General features: G+C 47.8%; 1 protein-coding gene across 3 annotated transcripts in view; it reads left to right on the top strand.

Moving 5' to 3' along the window:
* Window positions 1-27,979, top strand: part of LOC146400434 (uncharacterized) — a 39,352-nt gene that overhangs the window by 9,905 nt on the left and 1,468 nt on the right. The window contains exons 2-5 of one of the 3 annotated variants that reach the window (XM_084972044.1): window positions 1,289-1,448; window positions 13,478-13,578; window positions 21,737-21,809; window positions 23,797-23,935. In XM_084972044.1, the coding sequence (XP_084828170.1) occupies window positions 13,533-13,578; window positions 21,737-21,809; window positions 23,797-23,935 (258 nt within the window). In that variant the 5' untranslated portion in view covers window positions 1,289-1,448; window positions 13,478-13,532. The remainder of the gene's footprint in view (window positions 1-1,288; window positions 1,449-13,477; window positions 13,579-21,736; window positions 21,810-23,796; window positions 23,936-27,979) is intronic. The other 2 variants (XR_014812438.1, XR_014812439.1) reach the window with 2 other exon arrangements.

Genomic DNA, 27,979 nt, shown 5'->3' with positions numbered 1-27,979 from the left:
GAGGTCACCTCTGGATCATCCCCACTGGATCACCAGGACCAAGAGTGAAAACAGGTTGTTTATAATCAGGAAATGAAGGCCAGGCAGGTCAAAGAGCAGATCTCCAACTCATGCTTCCTTCCACATGTAAATGAACAGTCTCTTCTGGGGTCTTATCTGAGTCATATGGGACCTGGCTCACAACATTGAGACGGCATAGGGCCAGCCCGGGGCCAGGGTATGCTACCTTAGAGTGCTTGGGAGATTCCTGCTTCTCTTGCTTGCATTTAGTGTGTCTCTTGGAAGACAGAAGGATAGAAATTAGATGGCATTTCTGAAAGGACTTTCATCTCCATGCACTGGGCAGTCAAACATCATGGAAAGGGGTTGGAGGAGGGGTGGGGAAGGGTAGAGATGCTTGTACCTCCAGGTCTAAGTTCCACCTCTACCACCTGCTTCCCATGTGATCTTGGATAGATTACTCCCTTCCCCAAAGATTGGTGAGGGTGTGAATACCTTTTTTTGTGTGTGTGTGTGTGTCTTTTGGGGCCACACCTGCAGCATATGGAAGTTCCCAGGCTAGGGCTCAGAATTGGAGCTACAGCTGCTGGCCTACACCACAGCTCACAACAATGCCAGATCCAAGCCACGTCTGCAACCTACACCGAAGCTCACAGCAACGCCGGAACATTAACCCACTGAGCGAGGCCATGGATTGAACCCGAATCCACATGGATACTACTCTGGTTTATTACCACTGCACTACAACGGGAACTCCAGAATGTGAATACTTGAAATTGCAAGAAAGTACCTGATGGATGATTATTAGTAATGATAATAGTTATGTGTCAGACTGTACATACATTATTCATATTTCTTGCATTTTAAAGTAAAGAGAAGTGAGGTCTAGGGAAGCTAAAGGACTCAGTCACCATCACCCAAACATTAATGCCAGGATTTGAACCCCAGTCTTTTCCACCCCAAAGTCTACATTCCCTCCACCATGCTGGGCACTCCCTCATCCCCTCCCTCGTCATCCCTTCTTCTTAACCAACAAGATCCTATTTTGCTCTGGATGGAAATGTGCCCAGCCCCAAAGAATGCATCAGGATAGGTCTAAGCCACCCCTAACTAACCCCTTTCCCTCTACGAGGTATTTCCTTCCCCAGGCTCCCTTGCCCCCCATAGTAGCCAATGAGATATAAAGGGATGTCTTCTAAGGGAGTTTTGGGAATCATCCTCCACCTAGATAAAAAGAAATATAATTTTGTCCCTCCCCATTCTTTTCTACTTGCACCACTGGTGTTAGGACACATGCCTGGAGCGGTGGCAGCCATCCTGTGATCATAAGGCAGCAAACACAAGTATAAAAAGCCAACTAGGTGACAGTGCAGAAGCCTGGCTCTTTGCAGATAGCTTTGAGTCAGTGAAAAAAAGAAAGAAATCATCTCCCTCCAGACTTTCTATCAGTAAGTAGTAATAAATGTTTTTTCATTTTAAGCGATTGCTGTCAAGTGCAATCTAACCTGGTTTCAGCCTCTAGTTTTAATTTGAATCTGAAGAGTGAGGTAATCCCCCATATAACAACACAGAGATCAACTGGGGGTGAAAGAGATCTGAGCATAAAGAGACATGGGATCTGGTTCCAGTGACAAGCGTGGTGACCTGGGATAAATTCCTCGACCGCTCTCTACTTCAGTTTTCCCTTCTATAAAATAAGGTTGTTGGACTAGAACATTTCTAAGGTGTCCTTGTGACTCTAAGTTTCCCTGATTCTGTGGCTACCTCTGAACAGGGCTGTTTAGGGTCCTAAAAGACACACCATCCAACCAATGAAAAGGCCCCAAAGAAGGAGCACTTGGGATTATTTCTGTGGCCTTGGCCTCAAGGGACATACTGTAAAATTTGGTTTAGAGAGCCAAGTACTGCTTGGATGAATTCACAAATCTGTTTAGCCAGGAGTGACACTGGAAATATTTATCAATCTGGTGGCACAAAACCTGAGCAATCAGAATGATCCATCAGAAGGGACACTGGCTGTCACACTGTGTGCGCAGGATGGCCATCAGCCCTGACTTAAGTGCAGCTGCCCTGTCACTTTCCTGCTCTCTGTCCCTACCAGGGCTTGTCTCCTGGCTTTGATTCATATCTGCCCCCCCCTCCCCTTTCCCGCAACTGGAGCTCCCCACCACTGCCTGGGGCCACCAAAGCTACCTTGGTCTTGTGGTTTTCCAGAAGAGCGGCCTCTGCCACCACAAGAGCCACACCTGCCTCCAACACTCTGGTCCTTTCCTGAAACACAGTTTGCAGATGAACTGCGATTGCTACATGGTATCTTCAGCCACCTCCATCACATCATATATAACATGCAGCAGTGTTCATTGTATTTATCATATTGTATAATGTATCCTTTGTGCTTATTTATCTTATAACTGGAAGTTTATACCTTTAAACCATCTTTATCCAATTCCCCCCTCCCCCACCCATGACAACCTTTCATTCTTTCATGGCAACCCCACCCGACTCATTATTATTACATCTCCCAGGAAGCTCAGACCTGAGTTTTGCATTTAACTAGATCCATGTTCCTTATCCTGAACACCCTGGTATAAACTATTCCACACCCTGATGGCTATGCCTTCACTGGTGTATTGGGTTCAGAATTTCACTGCATCTTTGTCTTTTTTTCTAAACCAACCTCAATTCCCAACATAAAGAAGTAGTTGAAGGAATATGAAGAAACTGCTGGCAATCCTCAAGAAAGAAACATAAAACAGAACCCCCGCAGTCATGTTGAGGTTGTAGGAATTGGGTCCCGTAGATTGAATAATGTAGTAGTTGAGAGGGTTAACTACGGTTGAGGTGGAGTTAGGAAGTCTAAAGCCCTTTCTTTTAGCCTGGCTGAGAATCCTCCTCCACCTAGAAAGACAGCATCCCCAAGGGTCCCCACTTTGAGGAAGGAGGGACCCTCCAGGAGAAACTTATATGGTTCAGGAAACTGCTTTGCCGCTGTGAGTCTCAGGAAATGAGCTGCATTTGCAGCAGATGCTCCAACAGCCAATCCCTCCCCTCAGCCCTTGCTGCTTTTGCAACAGAAGCAGAAAAGGCCAGCCTCTCCTCCCTTAGTCTCCTTTGCAGTGAGGAAGATGCAACAGTTCTGGCCAAAGAAACGGAGGAAGTGGTTTGTTGAGAGTTCCAGGGAAACCTTTGGCTTCGATGCTGCTGGCACTGACCTCTCTCCTTGCAGGCAGAGGTCAACCAACGTCTAGGGGTGACGTCGGAAGGGGGAGGGGGAGAGCACATGGGATTCCTCGTCCCATCACTCTGTTCTCTCAGCAAAGCAGAAAGCAAGGCCACTAACTGGGAGTGAGGACACAGAGGGAGAGGTTGGATGGAGGAGAAGGTGGGAGACAGTCACAGGGCAGCATGGAGGCAGGAAAATAAACTAGGGGACACGTACTAGGATCAGCAGGCAGACTCAGGACTGACCTGAGGTTAGTGGTCAGGGCTGTAAAGTGAGACCAGTCCGCATGGGCGAGTATTTTCCTCTAGCTTTGGTTTTTCGTTTGTTTTCCTTTTTCAGTTGTCCGTGGCATATGGAGTTCCTAGACCAGGGATCAGATCTAAGCCATAGCTGCGACCTAAGCTTCAGCTGCAGCACTGCCATATCCTTAACCCACCGTGCCGGGCTGGGTGGGGGGGCTGAGCTCTGGGGCTGGGATGCTCACACCTTTCTTACCCACCAGTCTGTAGTGGAGCAGAAAGCAGAGGAATAAGTCGAGCTTTGCATGGCCCTAAAGCCTAGGTGAAAGGCTGGGGACCAAGCCAGACACAGTGTTCACAGTCAGAATTCCAGAAGAGGAAGGGACTAAGAGAACATTAAGGTTAGATGCAGCTGCACTTGACAGTGACATGTCAGTGGTCCATGGTAGATTGTCATGGTCGCTCCACCACTGTCAGGGTCCCGGGTTCATTTTTTGGCCCACACCCTACCAATGGCTCCCATTCTAATGATGTTCTTTTGGGCAAATTGCTTTATTTTTCTGAGCCTCGGTGTCTTCAGCTGAAGAAGGGGACCAATTACAGTGAACAGACTAGGCTAATGGATGAAAAGTGCTTTGTACCCATGCCGACAGCGGAAACTGTCACTGTGTTTTGTTTGGTTCAGCAGAACTCCCACTGCCAGGTATACAGTTGGAGCTCAATAAATACAGTGCTCAGAACATATTGATTGAATTGATTATCATCATCATTTTTTATTTTTTAGGGCCACACCTGTGGCATATGGAAGTTCCCGGGCTAGGGGTTGAATCGGAGCTACAGCAGCTATAGCCACAGCCACGCCAGATCCGAGCTGTATCTGCCACCTACATCACAGCTCATGGTAACGCAGGATCCTTAACCCACTGAGCGAGGCCAGGGATGGAACCCACATCCTCATGGGTTTGTTAACTACTGAGCCACAATGGGAATTCCGTAAATGAACTACATTTCAATCAAAAACAATTCAGAACACCCGGGTCTGGTCAGACTTACAAAAGTTTTGTTGAGATTTAAAATGGATTTGAATGATTTTTAAGAAGCCGTCCTAAGAAGATCAAGGCTGGAGTTCCCATCGTGGCGCAGTGGTTAACGAATCCGACTAGGAACCATGAGGTTGCGGGTTCAGTCCCCGCCCTTGCTCAGTGGGTTAAGGAGCCGGCATTGCCGTGAGCTGTGGTGTAGGTTGCAGACGCGGCTCTGATCCCCCGTTGCTGTGGCTGTGGCGTAGGCCAGTGGCTACAGCTCTGATTAGACCCCCTAGCCTGGGAACCTCCATACGCCGAGGGAGCGGCCCAAGAAATAGCAAAAAGACAAAAAAAAAAAAAAAAAAAAAAAAAGAAGATCAAGGCTGGATGCATGAATAACTGCAGATGACAGACAGATGAGAGTCTGCACACGTATCTGCACATCAAGCTTGTTTTTCTGGTCCTTGGGAACCCAGAGAACTAGGCATTATACTTACACAGCCTTTATCTCACTTTCTGAATTTGTTTTGTTTTGTTTTTCAGTTGCTCTAAGAAAACATTTAATTTTAGCATCACGATAATGAGAGCTCTCTGGGAGTTCCAGTCCTGGCTCAACAGTTATGAACCTGACTAGGATCCATGAGGATGCAGGTTCGATCCCTGGCCTTGCTCAGTGGGTTAAGGATCTGGTGTTGCCATGGGTTGTGATGTAGGTCACAGATGTAGCTCAGATCCCTTGTTGCTCTGTGTCTGTGGTGTAGGCGGGCCACTGCCGCTCTGATTTGACCCCTAACTTGGGAACTTCCATATGTTGTGGGTACGGCCCTAAAAAGAAAAACATAAAAATAAGAAAAATAATGAGAGCCCTGGAAAGTAGTCTGTCTCCCACCCCGACAGGCTTCCTAGTGCAGTAACTTAGCCAAAGGTCAAGGGTTTCAGCCAGATGGGCCTGCCTTTGAACCCTCACAGGCTATGCCACCACTTCCTAGCCGCATCCGCCTGGTGACTTGACCTCCATCAACCTCGGAGACCTGAGCTTTGACTCGGGAATCAGGTAAACCATGAGGGGAGTGAGAGGAATGAGGGGAGCAATGAGACGCGTGGCGGGTGAGCCTGGCAGGTGCAAGCGCTCAGGGACCGTCCATCACTTAAGGGGCCCAACGTCATTCTACTGCTAAAGCTTCAGAGGCACAGAGATGGTAGAAAAGAGACTGGCAGCTTCCCCTTCTTCTTCCTTCTTAATTTTGTCTCTGTTGAATTCGAGCAAGGGGCCCAGGGCCCCCCACCTCACAAAGGGCTCAGTGACAGCTGGAAAGCCCGTTAGGCTGACCCAGGGCCCCACCGAGTTCTCACACGGTTTTCACATCACCAGGCTTGTTTTGACTTTGGGGAGCCTTCTCTCCACAATCCCTCCGTGACTCCGGGGAGAGGAAGTGAGGCGATCTGAGTGAGGGCTGTACACACAGACACAGCCAAGGGGAAAAAGAAGGAAAACACCTCCCTGGCCTGCACAGAACCCCCCAGAACCATACCCCGGGGGGGACTGTCCCCTCACCCTCCCTCCCAGGCTCCCAGGCTCCCAGCCTCCAGCCTGCGTTGGCCTCCCAAGGACTCGGTCATGTCTGCTCTTTGTTCCCAGAGGAGGCTGGGCAGGGGAGCTTGGCAGGCGAACAAAAGCCATGAGCAGCGTCTTGTCTGGACCAGGCTTTCCTTGGGATCTGCTGGGCTGGATCCTCCATCAGCTGCCCCTTGACAATTGCTCCTCCAGTCAGTTCCAGTTCTGGCAATGGGCCATCTAGAAATAAAAACAGGTCCAGGAAACCAGAGCTTCTGGGGGCTGGGTAATGGCCTGGGTTCTGGATACAGCCTGTGACCACATCAGTAATGATGATAACAGGAGTTCCCACTGTGGCTCAGAGGAAACAAACCCGACTAGTACCCGGATTCAATCCCTGGCCTCGCTCAGTGGGTTAAGGATCCGGCATTGCCGTGAGCTGTGGTGTAGGTGGCAAACGCAGCTCAGATCCTGCGTTGCTGGGGCTGTGGTGTAGGCCTGCACAGCTACAGCTCCAATTCGACCCTTAGCCTGGGAACCTCCATATGCTGCCAGAGCAGCTCTAAAAAGACAAAAGACAAAAGAAAAAAATAAATGTAGTTCGCTTACAATGCCATGTTAGTTTCATGTTAGTGTACGGCATAGTGATTCAGTTTATATAGTGATTCAGACATATATAGTGCCTTGTAATAACCTATAATGGAAAAGAATCTAGGTAGATTTTTGCCATATAGGTTATTACAAGGTATTGAATATAATTCCCAGTGCTATACAGTAGATCCTTGTTGTCCTGCTGTTTATCCTTTTTTTTTTTTTTGTCTTTTGTCTTTTTAGGGGCCACACCCTCGCCATATGGAGGTTCCCAGACTAGGGGTCCCATCGGAGCTGTAGCCACTGGCCTACACCACAACCACAGCAACATGGGATCCAAGCCATGTCTGCGACCTACATCACAGCTCACGGCAACGCTGGATCCTTAACCCACTGACCAAGGGCAGGAATCAAACCAGCAACCTCATGGTTCCCAGTGGGATTCGTTTCCACTGCACCACAATGGGAACTCCTGTTTATCCATTTTATATATAGTAGTGTATACCTGTTAATCCCCAACTCCTAATTTATCCCCCTTCCCCCGTTGGTAACGGTTAAGTTTGTTTTCAATGTCTGCTAATGTGGACTTAGGGCCGGCAACCTGGAGAAAGAGCTTCCAGAAGCTCCCGGGTTCACATCTGGAATCAACGTGAGGCCTGATCATTTCAGGGAAAGCCAGGATCTGCTCCACCTTCCTCAAGAAAAGACTCGTGAAGCGTCCTCCCACTGGACTGAGATGAGGGGAGGGAATGAGCAGCAGGATAGGAGCCACAGCAATCCAGGCAAAGAGGGTCAAGGCCCTAAGTCTGGTTAAAGGGTCTCTACGCCTCCAGCCAGAGGGGTCTCTGCAGCTGTTGAGAATGAGCTGGATCTATACAGATTAGTAAGGGGCGATCTTTTGATTGTTTCCTGATTTATGACAAAAATTTTTCTTGCACTTTTTTTAAAAAAAGTACAGACCAGTATATAATATCTGGGTTTTTGTTTTTGTTTTTCTTTTTCTTTTGCTTTTTTAGGGCTGCTCTCACAGCATATGGAAGTTCCCAGGCTAAGGATCAAATCAGAGCTACAGCTGCCACAGCCACAGCAATGCCAGATCCGAGCCGCATCTTCAACCTACACCACAGCTCTTGGCAACGCCAGATCCGTAACCCACTGAGCAAGGCCAGGGATCGAACCCACATCTTCATGGATCCTAGTTGGGTTCGTTAACCTCTGAGCCATGTAGGGAACTCCTGAAATAGTTTTTTTTGGGGGGGAATTCAGATTTCCTCGTTAATAGAGCCCCCCTCAAGAGAATGAAACTTAAGCAGAGGAATATCAGAAACGAGCTAATCCAGAAAGTAATAGCATTTCCAGCAACCAAGTCGCAGAGCAAATAAAGGGCGTTTGAATAGCACTGTCGGAAGAATAGGACTTGTCAAGGCAGATTTGCAAACAGGAAAGGGGGCAGGGACCCTTCTTGTCTAGACGTCTGATTAGTGGGAAACTGGAGGATTATGAGGAGTGTGGATTTTTCTGGCTGCCGTTTCTCAGGGGGGTCAGGCTTTCTGCGCACAGGGCTGGGTGAGAGAACCTTTTGTCTCCCGGAGAAAACACTGGCTGGTCCTCCTTCTCCTTTGGGCTCCAGCAGCCAGTTTGGGACCAAGAGATTATTAGTGGATTTTAACCCAAGGCTGTTGGGGGATGTGAGTGAGTGACTGGGAGGGTCTGGGGCTTTTTGGAGACAGAGAATCACTGCTGGGAAACTCGCCTCTTCCTGCCCTTTCCTCGGCTGTGCCAGCTTGCTTTCTCATCATGCTGCAGGCTGATGCCCTGGACTCAGGACCTCTGTTCTGCTTAAGTAATGGTCCAATTTTGCCTCCTCGCCTCAGGTCACCAGGGAAACCACAGAACTTCCGGGGGGAATTGTGGGTTATGGGCTCTGACAAATAAATTTCACCTGCATAGTAATGAAGTTGGGGGGACCCTGGGGGTACATTGGGTAATGGGTAGGACCCTGGAGGCAACAGGTGGGTTTCTAAAGGAAATGGGCTGGGAATCAGGAAACCTGAGGTTCTGGAACAGGTCCCTTACCTCCCAAGTGAGGAAATTCATGTCACTCTCCTGGTCCCACCTGAATGCTTTCTGCATAGTGCTGTTGGCCATCCCTGCCCACAGCCCGGGGCTGCTTGCCTGCTTGTGCCATGACCTCAAACAGGGCACCACCAGGCACGGTTCAGGAAAAAGTCACAGCCCAGCCCCGTGTCAGCAGCAGGCACTATAGCACATGCGATAGTTGGGGTTGAAAATACAAAGAGTAGGGTTTCCCACTGTGGCTCAGTGGGCTAAGAATCTGAATCTTTAGGACCCATCAGCATGCAGTTTCGATTCCTGGCCTTGCCCAGTGGGTTAAGGATCCAGCGTTGCCACAAGCTCTGGTGTAGGTCTCAAAGGTGGCTGGGATCTGGAGTTGCTGTGGCTGTGATACAGACCTGCAAGCCTGGGAACCTCCACATGCCGCAGGTGCAGCTGTAAAAAGAAAAAAGTAATAATAATACAAATTTTTTAAAAATCAGCTATGAATCACAATCAGCCCCACTTGCTGGGCGCTGAGTCACAAAAATGACTAAGGCTCCATCTCAACTCCCCACTGCCCTTTCCACAATGGGAACTCCATAGCTGAGTTTCTATTTGTTAAGAATAATTGATGGAATTGGGGAGTTCCTGTCATGGTGCAGTGGAAACAAATCTGACTAGGAACCATGAGGTTGCGGGTTTGATCCCTGGCCTCGTTCAGTGGGTTAAGGATCCGGCATTGCCTGAGCTGTGGGTGTAGGTTGCAGACGTGGCTCGGATCCCGCGTTGCTGTGACTCCGGCGTAGGCCAGTGGCTACATCTCTGATTAGACCCCTAGCCTGGGAACCTCCATATGCCGTGGGGGAGGGGAGCCATGAGAGAGGCCCTAAAAAGACAAAAAGTCCAAAAAAAAAAAAAAAAAAAAAAGAAGAATGGAAGGAATTGATGTGTCCTGCCTACCATGCAAGCAATGGCTTCTCGACGGAGTAGAGCATGCAGGATCTTAGCTATAGAATCAGCAGTGCTTGTGCTCACCACATGCTCTGCAAAATCTAGGACCCCTTAGGGTTGGCCTTCTAAGAGCTCAACTTTGTGAAACTTCAGTGGGATGTTAGAGTTTAAACAGATTTTCCTCTGTTACCAGAACAGGATTTTGCCCCTTGAGAAATATGAAATTATTCCATAAGCCACAAAATGATGTCTTTATGTTCGAGAGGACGGTAATGTTCATTATATTTTGCATGTGTGGATGAATCCTTCTGAATCCACTGTGAGTGGCAGCAAGGATTTTAAGGTTCCTCCTTTCTGAGACCTGTGAACATTTGCACAGATGTTCCAGGGAACAGTTTAAAACTGTTACCCTAGAAAGAAATACTAAAGGGGGAGAGGAGAAATTGGGTAGAGCGATTCACAGAGAAAAGGCAGCCTGGAGTCACACACATCCTCAGGAAAGAGGAGGCGAAGTGGACCAGGTGCAGGAGGGCAGCGGGAAGCGAACCAGACGCCGTGGCTGCAGTGGATGCTGAGGGCCACGGGGTCAGAGGTCCATGAGAAGTGAAGGAAGCAGATGCCAATTAGGGCAAAAGCACAGCGAAAACTTGGCCAGGTGGATTTGATGAGGGCAGAAAGGGACTAGCAAGCTGATAACTATAACAAACCACTACAGCCACTCACATCTGTTTGTTGCTTATGATGATGAGTCCAGCTCAGCGGTAACTCTCAGGACAACCCCAGTGGCTAGTATGTGCCACTTTCCTTTTCTTTTCTATCTTTTTTTTTTTTGGTTTTGGTTTTTGCTTTTTAGAGCTACACTCACGGTAAATGGACGTTCCCAGGCTAGGAGTGGAATTGGAGATACAGCTACCGGGCCTACGCTGCAGCCACAGCAATGCCAGATCCAAGCCACGTCTGTGACCTACACCACAGCTCATGGCAACGCCAGATCCTTAACCCACTGAGCGAGGCCAGGGATCGAACCCCCAACCTCATCGTTCCTAGTCGGATTTGTTTCCGCTGCGCCATGATGGGAACTCCTCCAGTGGCTTCTTAACTCCCAGAAGGAGGCCCTAGACCTTGCTAGGATCCCCATGTGCCCTATGGCTTGCCCCCTCCCTCCCTGTGACATCTTGGCCTTCCTCTCCTGCCCGCACCCCCCCATGCTGGGCTAGGACCAGCACCTCATCAGAGCCCTGTCCCTGGAACTCCCCCCACACGCCCTTCCCACTTGGACCATACCCAGCCTCCTCACCTCCTTTGGGTGCTCTCTCAGTGAGGCCTCCTCCACAGCCCATTGAAATTTTACCTTCCACTGGTGCTTTATCCTTTCTTCTCCTTGTTGCCCCATCTTGAGTCTTTTCTGGGCCAGTGCACCCACCCCAAGCCCTGTGACCTTGACCACCATTGGCTCTGAGATGCTCTGCTTCTCTGGGGAATTGCCCCCAACTAACAGGCTCTGCCTTGACTGGCAATTTGCAGCCCCTCCCTCTCTCACCCCAGAGCAGCCCAGAGCCAATGACTGAAAGATGAGGAGACACGAGATGCTGGCTCGGTGGGGACAGACAGTTCTGCAGTGTTAGCTGACTACTCTGGAGTCTCTCATGCATCAGCCCCAGGACCACATTCTGACTTAACTTTTCCTCATTCACTACCTGCTTCCTTCCTTCCTATTCATCTAAGGATGCTCCTTCCTTTAAAAAAAAGAAAGAAAAAAAAAAAAAGGAGTTCTGTTGTGGCTCAGTGGTAACAAACCCAACTAGTATGCATTAAGAAGCAGGTTCACAAATGTCCATCAACAGATGATTGGATTAGGAAGATGTGGTGTATATATACACAGTGGAATACTACTCAGCCATAAAAAGAACAACATAATGCCATTTGCAGCAACATGGATGGAACTAGAGATTCTCATACTGAGTGAAATAAATCAGAAAGAGAAGGACAAATATCATATATACCACTTTTATCTGGAATCTAATCTACAGCACAAATGAACCTCTCCACAGAAAAGAAAATCACGCACTTGGAGAGTAGACTTGTGGTTGCCAAGGGGAAGGGAGTGGGATGGATTGGGAGCTTGGGGTTAATAGATGCAAACTATTGCCTTTGGAATGGATTAGCAATGAGATCCTGCTATGTGGCACTGGGCCCTATGTCTAGTCACTTATGTTGGAGTGTGATAATGGGAGAAAAAGGAATGTATGTGTAACTGGGTCACCATGCTGTACTGTAGGAAATTGACAGAACACTGTAAACCATCTATAATGGAAAAAATAAAAATCATTATATATATATAATGATTATATTTATATATATAAATAAAAATATAAATATATATATATAAATAAAAGAGGCAGGTTCGATCCCTGGCCTTGCTCCATGGGTCAAGGATTTGGCATTGCTGTGAGCTTCGGCAAAGGTTACAGACAAGGCTCAGATCTGGCATTGCTGTGGCTGTGGCTTAGGCCAGCAGCTGTAGCTTCAATTCGACTAAAATAAAAAGCACCTGCACCACCTGCACCAAATCCTTGTCTCAGGCTCTGCTCCTAGGGAACCCAATCTAGGACTTTTCTGGGTTTTTGTTGTTGATGTTGTAATTATTCTTAGTACTCACCCAGTGTAACAGATATTTAACTTTGTCTATCTCTTTCCTTAAAATGTCCATCCAGAAGGGCAGTTACTCTATCTGCTTCATGCCCTGCTGCCTCCTCAGTGGCCAGAACAGTACCTGGTATATAGCAGGTGCTCAGCAAATGTGTCTTGAAGGAATAAATGAGTGAGTCCTCGTCCTCTATGTGTCCCAGGACTTGCACAAATCCTGACCTGGGCGATCAAGCTAGGAGTCTTGACCTGCTAGGTCTGTGGCCCATAGACTCAGCCCACTTTCTCGTCTACACTCTCCTGCCTATGAAAGATGGCTTCTGACCCCAGTGGTCTAGTCCTCTCCACCTTGGGTGATTTGCCAGTAACCCAGCCACCCGGCTCACTTTCTTGTAGGTCCAAAGGCATCTGTCTGCCCCTCTTGAGACCACCTGCCTCCCACAGTTGGCCCATTCTGGTCTCAGTCAAACGATACAGTAAACATGAGAAATCAATTCATCTGCTCCCAGATAGGATTTCAAAACTAGGTGGATGAGGAAAGGTAGGTGGTAGAAGGCACCCATGTGAGGCTGTGCTTCCTTGTTGGGATGAGCCATCAGAATGTGTGACAGAGACAGGAACGGCCAAGGACAAGGGGGAATAGCTCCTGTTTGCCTGGGTTGGAGTCCTGGCAAGGCAAGCTGAGAGCCATTGCCTAACTCATTCTGGAGGCTGATTCTGACACATTTCACAGAGTATCTAGGGCTGTGTTCCAGCCAGGCTCACTGCTACAGCCAGGAGATGCCACATCAGGCAGGCAGGGCTCAGATCTTGAATGTTCTACACTATTGATGAATCAGCAATCCGGTTACTTCTCTGGGCTTGGTTTCTGGGCAGTACTTGTTCTTTGGTTTCAATCCCAGCAAACACATAGCACTGCTTTCCACAAGGGCATTTCCTGGCTCTGGGCTGCCCTGGAGTGGGTGAGGGAGGGACTGCAAATTGCCAGCCAAGGCAGAGCCTATGAGTCGGGGGGCAATTCCCCAGGGAAGCAGAACATCTCAGAGCTACTGGTGGTCCAGGGGTGGGTGCGCTGGCCCAGAAAAGAATCTGGGTGGCACGAAGGTCTATGGCTTCCTACTGGGAGTTAAGAAGCCTCTGCAGGTTTCTGAGCAGAGAATTGATATGATCTCACTTTTGTTTTGACAAGTTCATTCTGGCTGCCATGTCGAGAGCAGGTGGAAGAGGCCAAGGGTGGAAGCTGGATGGCTGATCAGGAGGCCACAGCGATAATCCAGGTGAGAAAAGAGGGTGGCTTGGACCAGGGGTGGCAGTGACAGTGCTGAGAGTGGTCAGATTCTGGAAGTATTCTGAAAGTCGAATCAGTAGAATTTTCTGAGTGTCTGAATGTAGGTATGAGAGACAGAGAGAAATTCAAGGATGGCTCTGAGGCTTTGACCCTCAAATCTTTTTTTTTTTTTAAGTTCTTTTATTATTATTATTATTATTTTTGGTCTTTTTGCTATTTCTTGGGCCGCTCCCACGGCATATGGAAGTTCCCAGGCTAGGTGTCTAATCGGAGCTGTAGATACCAGCCTACGCCAGAGCCACAGCAACTCGGGACCGAGCCGAGTCTGCAACCTACAGCACAGCTCATGGCAACGCCGGATCCTTAACCCACTGAGCAAGGCCAGGGACCGAACCCACGACCTCATGGTTCCTAGTCGGATTCATTAACCACTGCGCCATGACAGGAACTCCTGACCCTCAAATCTTAAAAGATGGCTTACATTGTGTTATGAGAAAGCTGTGGGTGAGACATTTTCCTTTTCTTTTTTTTCTTTTTTTTTTTTTTTTTTTTGCTTTTTAGGGCGGCACCTGCGGCATATGGAGATTCCCAGGCTAGGGATGGAATGGGAGCTACAGCCTATGCCGCAGCCACAGCAACACCAGATCCAAACCACATCCATGACCTACACCACAGCTCACGGCAATGCCAGATCCTTAACCCACTAGAACACGGCCAGGAGTGACCCCACATCCTCGTGGATACTAGTCAGATTCTTAACCTGCTGAGCCACAACGGGAACTCCTTATTGCTGTTGTTGAATCCACTCTGCCAATTAGCTTTGTCATCTTGGGCAAGTTGGCTCACTTCTCAAAGCCCTCGGGGGTGCTCTCACGGTGTCCGTGAACAGCCCTACCTTCAAGGCTCGGATTGGGAGAAATTCTACAATTACACATTCAAGAGGCCCAGTGACTGATGAGGCCCTTGCTGATGAGGAAGCCTGATGGCTCCATCAGAACGGGATATCCACACAGAAGGCAAGGGGACCAGAAACTGGCAAGTCTGCCTGTGCCCTTCTTTCTCTGTCCATTTCCCACTGGAACACGGGTCTCTTCCCCAGTAACCCCCACCTCATTTCTCCCATGCCCCCCAGGTCCCTGGAAGAGCTGTACAAAGTGCTCTAAACACCCTATCCTGGGGGTGTTCTTTGCAATTTCCCGAAAACAATCACAGTTCCTCAGTTTATTCCAAGAAATAGGTTCTGTAGTTAACGAGAAGCCCCAAGCTTCTGAGAAAGAGTCTGTTTATAACATTTGTAGAGTCTTGCTTATGTTTACGTTTCCCTTACTGATAACCATTTTGGCACTCCGTCTCCTGCTGTGTAAGGTTGGGAGGGAATTGCTTACAGGCAGCCCGCAGGATCCCTGGGTACCCGGGACAGTGCCTACATGGGGAAAGGGAAGGAGAGAAAGAAAAAATAAGGAGAGTCCTGAGCTAAGGGCCAGGAGCAGACCCAACTGAGGCAGACGGCACCCCAAGGAAGCTAATCATTTGGCCCCCGACTCAATTAGAAATCATATTTGGCTGTTCATATCAGCAGCCTAACTGTGGTACCCTCAACAAGAGGTTTATCCTTATCTCACATAAAGGAGGTTTAAAGGGCTTCTATAGTGGTCCTGCCCACTCATTAGGGACCCATGTAGCTTGCTTTCTGCTCCACTATCCTAGTTCAGTGCTTTCATCCTTCAAGGTTGCCTCATAACCCAATATGGCTGCCAAGGGCTCCAGCCATCACATCCACATTCCAGGCAACAGGAAGGAGGAACCAAGGAAAGGCAAAAGGAGTATTCACACCCCCTGCCTTTTACAGAGTCTTCCCAGAAGCCTCATACAACCACTCTGCTTATATCTCAATGGCCAGAGCTTGGCCACACAGCCACTCCTGACTGCAGAGGAGGCTGTGTTACATATGGAGACACTGAAAATGGTTTGAGGGAAAAGAGAGGAGGGCTGTTAGTAGTAGGACAGCCTCCAGTTTGCTGTCCTGAGCAATTCTGCTCTGGCCTCTATCTGGCACACCCACCTAGCAAAAAAGTACTTTGTAAAGCATCGTATTTACTTGTTACTCAAATATTCCCTGGAGAATGTTAAGATTTCTTCCAACCATGTTATACTCTACTCTCCTACAGAGGAATTCTTGTAAATAGAGTTTATTCCATGTCAGAACATTTCCAAGGATGCCTTAGCTTAAGAGTAATATTTAAACTCCCCCCCTACTCTTGGCTGCCCTCAGCATCCCATGCATAAAGCAGGGCTATGCTGGGCTCTGTGACCTGGTCCTCACGCCTCTTCCTCCTCCAGATTTCTCTGTACCCTGAGCCAGCTTCCCCACCTCACTGCCCTGCCCCAGGGCTGGTGGGCCGTGTGGGGGCAATGCCTGAGGAAGTCTGTCCCAGGGGCCCAGCCTAGCCCGAGTCACCAAATTCTTGTAATCAGTTTAGTTACGCAACAAAATTCAGATCAGAGTGAGGATTAGCAGAGGAAGTGTGTGAACGGTGCTTTGAACTTCACAGAGGAAAGCCCCCTCCCCCATTCGCACAAAGCAAGCCCGAGGTCTGAAACACGTGAGCACACTGCCCCCAGCCCCCACCCCACCCCCCCCTCGCAGATCTCATTGTCCCCACTGCCGCCGGCTGGGCGATCCGTTGGCATCCCAAATGGCCTTCCCCCTGGCATTCCACCCAGGTCTCCCAGAGGGGCCAAAATGGATTCTGTCCTCAGCCCGCTGCTCCTGGAATGGCAAGCATTTGATGAGGCAGCCCTCAGCCCTGCCCTCTCCAGGACTCCTGCGTGCAGCCACACCGCCTGTCCTGCAGAGTAACAGGGACCTGCTCAGCACCACTACCTCCCCATCCCTGGGTGGCTCGGGGAGGGAGGAAAGAGGGACAGAGCCAGGAGGCAGAGCCGCCCCTCCCCAAGGCCAGCCTGCTGCTGGCGGGTTATTGTTCCCAGATGGAGACTGTCAAACCCTGTCAGCCTCAGACACACACTGAGGGCTACATCCGCATTCCTAGCATGTGTAACTGCCCGGCTTCACCTTCTGGGGCCCTCGATTCCATAACATGTCAAGTTCCTTCAGTCTCACCCAGGGCTAAAACCCTCTCACCCACTCCCAGCCGCTGCATTTGGAACGCATAGTCGCTGTGGCTGTGTAAATATTTAAGCTGCGCTAAGGGGAGGCATATGTAGTCGGATTGATTACACTGAGTTGTCTGAGCTGAATGGGTCTCACCTGTCAGTGCTGGTTTCTCGATGAGCTTTGGGAGCTGAGAGTCATGGATGGTGCTCATTGGGCTCTAGGATGGATGATCACGGATGCTGCCCTGGGGGTCAGTGGCCTCTGGTACCCAGGGGAGGAGCCCGGCAGTTTTGCTGATGACTCTTCAGTTGAGGGCCGGTTGTTGGAGGGATCCTGTGCCCTTGACTCCCTACTAGGTGCCCTGCTAGGAAGCACATCCCACAGCGCCCTCCCCCTGGTCCTGGTCTTGACATTGCCGCTCAGGGTTGTGATGCTGCTCGCACCCTGGCAGGCCCTTTCCACCGCAAGTCCATTCTCTTTGACTCATTTGCAATAAATTAGGCTCTTGTTCCAACTGCATTGAATCTGCAGGCCACAAGGATACCTGTAGGGATGCATGAGGGCATCTGGGGCCCAGGGGTGGTAAGTGACTTGTTCAGAATCACGCAGTGGGAGTTCCCGTCGTGGCTCAGCAGAAATGAATCGGACTGGTATCCATGAGAACGCGGGTTCAATTCCTTGCCTCACTCAGTGGGTCAGGGATCCACAGTTGCTGTGAGCGGTGGTGTAGGCACAGACATGGCTTGGATCTGGTGTTGCTGTGGCTGTGGTGTAGGCCAGCAGCTGTAGCTCCGATTCAACCCCTAGCCTGAGAACTTCCATATGCTGCAGGTATGACCCTGAAAAAAAAAAAAAAAAATCACACAGTAATTGGTGATGAAGCTGGATCTATAATCCAAGGCCTTCTATCTGTTATGGGTTGAATTGTGTCCTCACGAAGCTACATTGTAGGCTTAACCTCCAATGCCTGTGAACCTCCAATGCCTGATGTAGAAATAGGATCTTGGCAGCTGGAGTCAAGTCGAGATAAGGTCCTAAGACCTCATCTAGTAGGATGGTTTCCTATAAGAGGAGAGAAATGTGACAGTGACACACAGAGGAAAGTCAGCCCCGTGAAGATGAGGCAGGGGTTAGTGACACAGCCACAACCCAAGGAGCTCCAGGATGAAGCCACCAAAGCTGGGAAAGGCAAGGAAGTGCCCTTTCCTCAGGGCTTGGAGGGAGCATGGCCCTGCTAACATGATCTCAATTGTCTACCCTCCAGAACCGCAGAGAGCACACTTCTCTTGTTCTAAGTCACCCAGTTTGCAATGCTTTGTCCCAATGACCCTGGGGAACAGATCTCCCGCCCGATGGTGTTTCTGATACAAAGAGGTGGGAAAACTTTGGATGAAAATGCAGCTCCTTGGAAGCACTGAGAGATGGCTCATTATGGGTCTGTGACTCCTGAGCACCTGCAGGTCAAGTTTGGTGTGCACATCGCCTTTGAGTAGGACCTGACATTCTGTGCCCCTCCTATTCCTGAGAAATGCCCACAAGGGCTCTTGATCAAGGTTTAAACTTGAACGTACAAGTTGATATAAACTCTTTTTTTCTTAGTCCTTCTTTAGGCTGCCAGACGCAATTCTGATCATTTGCATTTAAGTTTTCTGCCCATCTCCGGGATTTCAAGACACTGAACAAATTCCATGACCCATGGGAGTGGCCTCTGGGGTTAGGAATTCCTGGTTCACATCTGCCCTCTGACCTCACCCTGTCCCAGGGACTTTATTAAATTGAGTCTTTTCTCATTTAGCAGACTCAGTAAAGAAGAGCTGGCATAGAAAATATGGTGGCTCAGGCTTGGGGGTAACTGTGGGCTATAGGTTTGGACAGATGGGTGTTTTGCAGTGAACCTTAATGTTTATCATAATTCTCAAAAGATGGAGATTAGGAGCTGCCAATTTGCCAAGAATCCACTGGCCAACTCCTGAATCTGTGACATTTCTTTTTTCTTTCTTTCTTTTCTTTTGAGGGCTGCACCCTCAACCTAGGGAGGTTTCCAGGCTAGGGTTTCGAATTGGAGCTGCAGCTGCCAGCCTACGCCACAGCCACAGCCACAGCCATGCTGGATCCAAGCCACACCTGTGACCCACAGCACAGCTTATGGCAATGCCAGATCCTTAACCCACTGAGCGAGGCCAAGGATGGAACCCTCATCCTCATGGGTACTAGTCATGTTCTTCACCCACTGAGCCACAACGGGGAACTCCTGTGATGGTTCTTACAAGTCAGTCAGTTGGTGGTTCGCATCCAAGGTGGTTCGTGCCCTAACACCCAGCAATAGTGGTCCAAGAAAACCCCAGAGCCCACTGCTTTTTTTCTGCTTCATACAATAGCTGAGGCTGGCTGCCCAAACCCTCAATCTCCTGGTTGTGTAACTTTGGGAAAACTGTTTTCTTGCCTCATTGCCCTTCACCGAAGCTTCTTATTTACTGAGGAATGGCTAGGAATCTAAACACGTCAGGGGACAATGCTCCCTGCCCCCAGGCACTGAGTTGAACTAAGTAGAACCATACCTTTGCTTTCTTCCCAAACCAATGGGTGGAACCAATTTAAAACCTCAGAGTCAGGCAATGTGTGTACAGAAACTCCCCTGTGTGTTTTAATGTTCCTCCTGAAAAGGACATAATGTCCTTGCCTGTGTTTTATCTACTAAAGACAGGCGCTGCACTCCAAAGGCAGTAGGTCTAAACAACAGGCCTGCTGCTTCAATCACTTATGATGCAGTCGTAAGACGCACCCGATGTAGCCACAGAGAGTCATTCTTTGGAAGCAAATTCAATGACGTGGGGAAATGTTTACAGTCTTCTATTGAGTGGAAAAGGCTGCTTACAAAACAGAATGTATAGTAGGAAAACAATTATGCAAAAATTAGGTATGTATCCATAGAAAATCTGGAAGGCATATAGCCCATAAATATTGATGAACTTCTAGGGGCCACAAATACGCAAGTGGCCCATGTGTCCATCAGGCAAGGGTGTCTACTTGGGAGAACAGCAGTGGCTGAGATCTTGCTGGGAAGGGCCATCTTTTTCTTTCTTTCCTTTTTTTTTTTTTTTTTTTCTTTTCTTTTTAGCTGCACACTCAGCACGTGGTAGTTCCTAGGCCAGGGATTGACCCCACGCCACAGCACCACTGAGCCACTACAGTGACAACATCAGATCCTTAACCCGATAAGCCACAAGGGAACGCCTAGGCCATCTTTTTCTAATCATACATCGCACCGTAGAGACTGAGGTCTCTCGGGATTGTGGGTGAGTCCACATGGTCTTTTATGTGCTTTTTCATGCTTCGCCAAAGTTCTTCCAGGAGTATGTGCTACTTTTATATTAACTAAAAACAATGCTACATAGTATAACCCATCTTAAAAAGATCGGTGGATACAGATGTGATAAATTCATGTGAGTAATAAAAAAAATAAAAAGATCGGTGGAAATTTGAACACTGAATATTTGATGGTATTAAAGAATTATCTTTAAGTGTACTATTGATATTGTGGTTTATATATATATATATATATATACTTTTTTTTTTTTTTGGTCTTTTTGCCTTTTCTAGGGCTGCTCCCACAACATACAGAGATTCCCAGGCTAGGGGTCTAATCGGAGCTGTAGCCGCCGGCCTAGGCCACAGCCACAGCAACGCGGGATCTGAGCCACATCTGCGACCTACCCCACAGCTCACGGCAACGCCAGATCCTTAACCCACTGAGCAAGGCCAGGGATCAAACCCTCAATATCATGGCTCCTAGTCGGATTCATTAACTACTGAGCCACGACGGGAACTCCCTATTGTGGTGATACTTTTAAAAAAACTCCTAAGCCTTTAGAGATGAGTACTGACATATATAGAAATGAAACAATATGTCTGGGATTTGCTTCCAAATAATACGTGAAGTAGTTAAGTGGGTAGGTATATAGTATAAAAAAGAAAAGTCAGGGAGTTCCCACTGTGGCTCAGTAGTTAACAAAACCTGACTAGTATCCACGAAGATGAGGGTTCCATCCCTGGTCTCACTCAGTGGGTTAAGGATCCCGCGTTGCCGTGAACTATGGGGTAGATCGCAGATGCAACTCGGATCCTGCATTGCTGTGGCTGTGGTGTAGGCTGTTCCCAACCCCTAGCCTGGGAACCTCCATATGCCATGGGTGCGGCCCTGAAAAGACAAAAAAAAAAAAAAAAAAAAAAGGTCATGAATTTATAATTCTTGAAGCTGAGTGCTAGGTTCATGATGGTTTGTTATACTCCTATTTTTGCATATGTTTCAGGTTGCCATAATACAAAATTAAAACAAAAATAGAATGCTGGTTTAGATCATTGTGACTGAGAGTGACCTGAGTTTTCCCTTATCTTTGCTTCTGGTGGAACTCTGCGGACCTGACTGCCTTCCTGAGTGTGCCTTCTTGCACGCAGGTGGAGCAGTTGGTGAGTCTGGTGGGGGCATGACTCTATCCTGCTAAGTGAGGCCAAGAAGAGAAACTGCAGAACACATGCCACTTACCCCCTTCGGCCAAAACCACCAGGGGTTTTGCAAAGTAATGACATTACCACCACTGCAGCTGCAGGTAGGCAAATAGGTCCCATACACTGGGGTGTGAGTAACCAAAGTTTCACCCTTGACAAGAGCCATTACATATCTAGCTGGTTTAACAATGCAAAGATGGGTAACCAGCCAGTCCTTGTCTCCACCGAGACAGAGTATGAGAAAAGGAATAATTTACAAGTGTAATTGGATTTAGCTGCATGGAAAAAATTAGTACTAGCAAGGGAATGTTAACCATCCACAGGATTGTTATATTAGCTAGGAATGCTTTCAACTGCAAGTAATCAAAAAAATCTTAGCCTGATTTAAGCCCTAAGAATATTTGTCAGTTAGTTAACAAGGAGTCAACGAGTAGAAAAATCTCAGGGTTATTTAGCAATTAATGGTGATATCAAGATATCAAGAAGCCAGGTGCTTTCCATCCTTCTGTGTTTTTTTTTTTTTTTTTAAACTATAGATTTGTTGCCTCATGGTTACAAGATGGGTGCAGGAGCTCCAGCCATCTCAATCTTAAGTAACCAAATTCAAAGGTAGGAAGCAGAGGGAGGAGGGCAAGAGAAAGTTCTCCTATGCAGCTTTTTTTTTTTCTCTTATTTTTTCCGGAAAGGAAAACTCTTACCTAAAAGCCTTTCAGCAGTTTTGCCTTTGTATCTTATTGGCTGATGTCTGGTAGCCTGGTCACCTCCATCTGCAAGGGTGACTAGGAAAATGAGTATCTGGCTCTTTAAGGTCCCACAGAGAGGAAGAAAAGGAGTGGGAGTGGCTGCCATCATTATGGAAGAGAGCTATGGTGTATCTTTCCTCATTGTTGAAGCAATTTTTGCTAATTCTAGAAAAAATGAAAAATGCAGGACATTACCTATAAGTACATCATCCAAAGAAATCCACTGATAACATTTTGGTATCGCAGGAGTCATTTTAATGAAGCCAGATTGCCTTTCTTGGGTACATGAAGACAAGTGGAGACAGAGCGGGTCTTTTGCAGATTTGTGCATCAAAGCAAAAGTCTCTATCATGACTTCTCACAGTCCTCAGGAATAGAAAGAGAGGATTCAGAGAGAGTTTATCCGTTGTCTGCTGCCATATAACCAACAACCTTTTATGATTGTTCATGTTTCTGTGGGTCAGGAATTTGGGCAGGGCTCAGTGTGTGGACTCTACTTCACGTGGCCTTGGCTGGTTCACTCCAGCAGCTGCAATTGGCTCATGGACAATTCAGCTGGGCTGGGAGGCCCACAGCAGCTTCACCCACCTGTCCAGGGCCTCGGTGCTGCCTACCTCTGCTGTGCCTCTGTTTCCCCCCACCACCAATTCATTCTGTGTGGTCTTCTCTCTCCAGGTCCCTCTCCCTCTAGCAGAATAGCCTTGAGTTCTCTCCATGGTGATGCTTTCTCCAAGTAAAATCAGGAGCATCTTATTTTTTTGTTTGTTTGTTTCTTGTCTTTTTAGGGCAGCACCGGTGGCATATGGAGGTTCCCAGTCTAGGGGTCGAATCAGAGCTACAGCCGCCAGCCTACGCCACAGCCACAGCAATGCGGGATCTGAGCCATATCTGTGACCTAACCCACAGCTCACAGCAACACCAGATCCCTAACCCACTGAGCAAGGCCAGGGATCAAACCCGCATCCGCATGGATACTAGTCAGGTTTGTTACTGCTGAGCCACCATGGAAACCAAATATCATTTTCACAGATTCCAGGGGTTAAGATTCAGATATTTCTTCTGAGGGGCCATTATTCAACCCACTACATCACACTGCTTAATAACTGCAAAGCTATAAACACACACACACACACACACACACACACACACACACACACACACACACATACCCAGGTCCTCCTGATGGCCCTTACCAGTTACTGTATTGTTATTTTCTGCAGTACTTGTCATCTTCCAATGTACTATATCATTTGCTTTTGTGTAAGATTTACAGTTATTCCCTCCTCCTACTAGAAGGTAAGCTCACCAGGACAGGGATTTTTGTCTGTTTTGTTCATGGATGAAGTGTAAGAATCTAGACCCAGAGCAACGCTTGACACATAATAGGCACCCACTAAATTCCTACTGAATGAGTGAATGAATGAACAATGAATGCCATGTGTCACGGAGCCAGTAGCCCAGTAACTCTGGGTATACATGCAGGAGTCAGTAAACACCTGTCAAATAAAATAAGATTATATAGTCTTGGGAGTTCCCATTGTGGCTCAGTGGGTTAAGAACCTGACACAGTGTCCATGAGGGTGTGGGTTCAATCCCAGGTTTGGATCTGGCATGGCTATGGCTGGGGTGTAGGCTGGCAACTGCAGCTCCAGTTCGACTCTTAGCCTGCAAACTTCCATATGCCACAGATGTGGACCTGAAAAGCAAAACAAACAAACAAAAAAAGATGAAATAGTCTTGAACCTGCCCTTAGGAGACTCCTGGGAGACGCTATTGCAAAGGCAGGGTTATTTCCTTCCCAAGCGAATTTTTCTAGTTTTAATTTTTTTTTTTTTAATTTTTTGGCTCACTAGATTTCCAAATCCTGAGCTGCCCACTTTTGGAGCGGTGATTCAGTGTTACATGGCTCCTGAGCTGGCTGAGCTGAAAATTACTCCTCCCAAATTAGAAAAGGTTACATCTCCGGAGAATATATCTTGGTCTCTTACTAAGGTATAATTAATCACACCAAAGAGCATAATGACCAAAATAGTTTCCAAAGAGTAACTTAAAGCTGGATAATTATGAATCGGGGGTGGGGGGGGAGGCGTGGGGGGTCAAAGAGTCCAGGATGCTGCTAGATGGGGGACTCATGGCCCAAGCTGAGCAAACCAAATATTCCACCGAAAAATGAAGCGGGGCTCATGCTCTGCACCTGGTTCCCAGGTTTCTGCCTCCCCCTTTGCACCCCGCCCCAATGCTTGCTCTTGTTTGCCCTTTATAAGCTATGTTGGGATAATGCTTATTTCTTTACTTCCTGAAATAATGGCCTTTAAGACTAAAAAAAAAAAAAAAAAAAAAAAAAGAAAGAAAGAAGAGAAAAAGAAGGAAAGAAAAAGATTGGCTGCTGAGAATGCAGCTTTGGAGCCTGGGGTGTTTTTTCATTTTGTTTTGTTTTGTTTTTTTGTTTTTTGCTTTTTAGGGCCACATCCACCTGCAGCATGTGGAAGTTCCCAGGCTAGGGGTCAAATAGGAGCCGTAGCTACTGGCTTACACTACAGACACAGCAGTGTGGATCCAAGGGGTTTCTGTGACCTACACCCCATGCACAGCAACACCGGATCCCCAACCTGAGCAAGGCCAGGGATCGAACCTGCATCCTCATGGATACTAGTTGGATTTGTTCCTGCTGGGCCACGACAGGAACTCCGGAGCCTGGGATTTGTTTCAGTGTTTTGTTTGATCTCAGTTTAGTTTGGTTGTTTGCACCTTTCACGAAATTCAGAGCACAATTCAAGTCTTTAAATAAGAAGGTATTTCATATTTTTAGAAAAACAATAAGATGTGTTCTGAAGGGTATTTAGGAAATGCAGATGAGCAGAAGGAAGAAAGTATTGAAATGGCCTCTAACCCCAGTGCCTAGAGACTGTCCTGGCTGCTGCTTTCATTGTCTCACCACCTTTCTGCATTTCAGGAGCCTCCTTGCTTTTTACCCATCTCCCTCTTTGTTCAGACACGGAAGCTGTGTTTACGGTGGTTGAAAGATGGCACCCACCGCAGTAAGCAAGGAGGCCAGTGACAACCAGCTGTCATCCCCAGTCTGTCCTCCCAAGTGTGTCCTCCACTCCTGGACCCACTCCTGCAGGAGAACGTTATCTGCTTGCATTCATCTTGCAGGGATTAAATCACAGGCCTCCGGTAAGGATGGTGAGGCCCGGGGCCAGAGCTCCATGCTGGAAGACAGGCTGGGCCAAGATCTGTCTCAGCCTTTCTATAGACCTTTAGCTTCTAACGATCAAAGAACAAAAAAAATAAAATCTATCCATCTTGGCCACTTGACCCCTATGTACTGACTGCCTACTCTAGGCCTCTGTTCATGTTTTCTGTTGCTGCATAACAAGCCCCTACCCAAACAAAATGGCTTCAAACAACGATTTATCATTGCTTCTTACAAATGAATCCTTTGGCTGGGCTCAGCTTGAGGGTCCTTGCTTTGGGTCTTATACGGCTGTGATCAGATCTCAGCTGCGACTGGAGTTATCCGAAGGCTCCTCCAGGCTGGACAACCCCAGGTGGCTCCCTCCCATAGCAGGGGCCTTGGTACCCTGTGGACCCACCCTCTTTCCTCATGTAGGTTTCACCCTCCAGGCCTCCTCCCTTGGGCCTGAGCCTTTGCAGAGCATAGTGGCCGAAGGGCACCTACACTTCTTCCACGGCGACTGGCTTCCAAAGGGGGAAAGTAGAAGCCACCAGCCCAGTTAAGGGCCACACCCAGAACAGGTACAGTGTCACTTCTGCCATATGCTAGGAGTGAAAGCTGTCCCAGAGCCTACCCAGATCAAAGGAAGTGGAAAAATAGATTTTACTTCCTGATGGGAAAGTGGAAAATGCCACTGTAGAAATGTATATAGGATGGGAAATACTGTTACCAACATCTTTGAAAACTATAATCTGCCCCAGGTGGGCCCTGTGTACGAGCAGGGTGTGCAGCATAGAGGGCCCCTCAGAGCTAAGGTCTAGTCGTCAGGATAGACATTAAACAAATCACCATGCAATACAATCTATATTTCCACATTGACAAGCTAGGGGTTAGAAAGGAAAAGCATAAAAAAAAGCTTGGTCAGGGAATACCTCTCTGAATATGGGGCACATAGACTGAGACCCCAGTGTGTCAGCAGGAGTTATCCAGGTGAATAGCATTCCACACAGAAGGAACAGCATATGCGAAAGAAGGAGAGTAGAGTTAAAATGTTGAGAGCAAGAGAGAGATGGATAATGCAGACAGTACTGAAAAAGTAAGCGAGCCAGGACTGGGTCATGCAAGGCATGGCAGCCCTCACTCAGTATCTAGGATTTTTTTTTTTTCTCAGTGCAATAGAAAACCACAAGTATTGTTAAGGTTAGGTCCAACTGCAAGTGACAATTCATTGAACAAGGCAGAAATATATCTCTTCCCCACATGAACTAAGTGTTGCACAATCCATCAGAGGCTAAGATGCCTAGCCACAGAATCAGGGACTAGCACCTTCTATCTTCCAGAACATACTTTACCCCAACCTCATGATGCAGAATGGCTGCTTGGTGCCAGCTATCACATCCACATGACAGCAGAAAGGAAGAAGGAGGATACGTTTTTTTTTTTCCTTTTTGGGATACACATCATTTCCACTTACTCCTATTGCCAGAACTTAATTGTGTAGCCACATCTATCTGTGAGGGAAGCTGGGGAGTGGAGTTTCTCCTGTTGCCCATGTGCCCAGTTAAAAATTGGATGCTTTGGAGAGTTCCCATAATGGTTTAGTGGTTAACAAATCCAACTAGGATCCATGAGGGTGCAGGTTCAATCCCTGGCCTCGCTCAGTGGGTTAAGGATCCAGCGTTGCCGTGAGCTACAGTGCAGGTCGCAGACACGGCTCGGATCCCGTATTGCTGTGGCTGTGGTGTAGGCTGGTGGCTACAGTTCTGATTAGACCCCTAGCCTGGGAACTTCCATGTGCCCAGTGAGGCCATAAAAAGCAAAAAAAAAAAAAAAAAAAAAGGATGCTTTGGAGTTCCCACTATGGTACAGTGGATTAAGGATCTGGTATTGTCTCTGTGGTGGTGGGTTCAATCCCTAGCCCAGCACAGTGGGTTAAAGATTCAGCGTTGCTTCAGCTATGGCATAAGTTGCAGCTGTGGCTTCAATTCACTACCTGGCCTGGGAACTTCTCTATGCTGTGGGTGCAGTGAAAAAAGAAAAAAAAAAAAAGCTGCTTTATTACTAAGGAAGAAAGAGAAAATGGATAAACAGCAGTCTCTTCTAAAGTACTGAACGTTTTGGTTTTTGGTTTTTGGGTTTTTTTAGAATAGTTGGCTAGTTAAAAGTACTGAAAGTTTTAAGGGAATATTTCTAACAGTGCTAAAACATGTTATAAAACAGGGTATTGTATTGGTTTCTTTGTCAAAAGTCCTGGAGTCTTCGGGGCCCCTCCACCGACACACACACTGCTGTTCTCAGGGTGACCTTGAGAATTCCCTTAACTTCTCTGGGCCTTCGATTCCTCATCTATAAAAGGGAGGCTAAGGCATTTTATATCCATCACATACATATGTTATGTGAGCTGGTGAGATAATAATAATTAAAGGGCTTAGCGGAGGATGGACCTGAGTAATTCTGTTTTGGGAGGATGTTAATTTTGAGACATTCCCAGGCCTGTGAAGTACCTAGAGATTTGGAAGCAAACAACTCTCTGTCTCTCTGATGTTCATCCTGTAACCTAGCAACCAGCAAGACGTCCTCAAGGGCACAGAAGAGGGATAATGTCCGCTGTCCTCAGGTGGACAGAATTAGGTTGATATCTTCAGCTCCCTTGGAAAGGCCAAAGTAAAAACTGACTTGCTCCCCGAGCAGGGAGCAGTCATGAGCCTTGCTCATAGAGCTCAGATTGCTGAGAAAAGTGACTAGATGGAGGTTTCCAGGAAAAGCTGGACCAGTTCACACACTACAAAGAGAAAAGCAGGATTTAGGATGAGTTGGTCTCTAAAACCTGGATTCCAGCAAAGTAGGGACAGAACTAG

This window comes from Sus scrofa, chromosome 8 (genome assembly GCF_054392235.1).
Source record: "Sus scrofa isolate SSC_HxYL_T2T_F1_AM1 chromosome 8, Sscrofa_HxYL_maternal_Yorkshire_Landrace_v2.0, whole genome shotgun sequence".
NCBI lineage: Eukaryota > Metazoa > Chordata > Mammalia > Artiodactyla > Suidae > Sus > Sus scrofa.
This window is presented reverse-complemented; position numbering and strand designations above follow the sequence as displayed.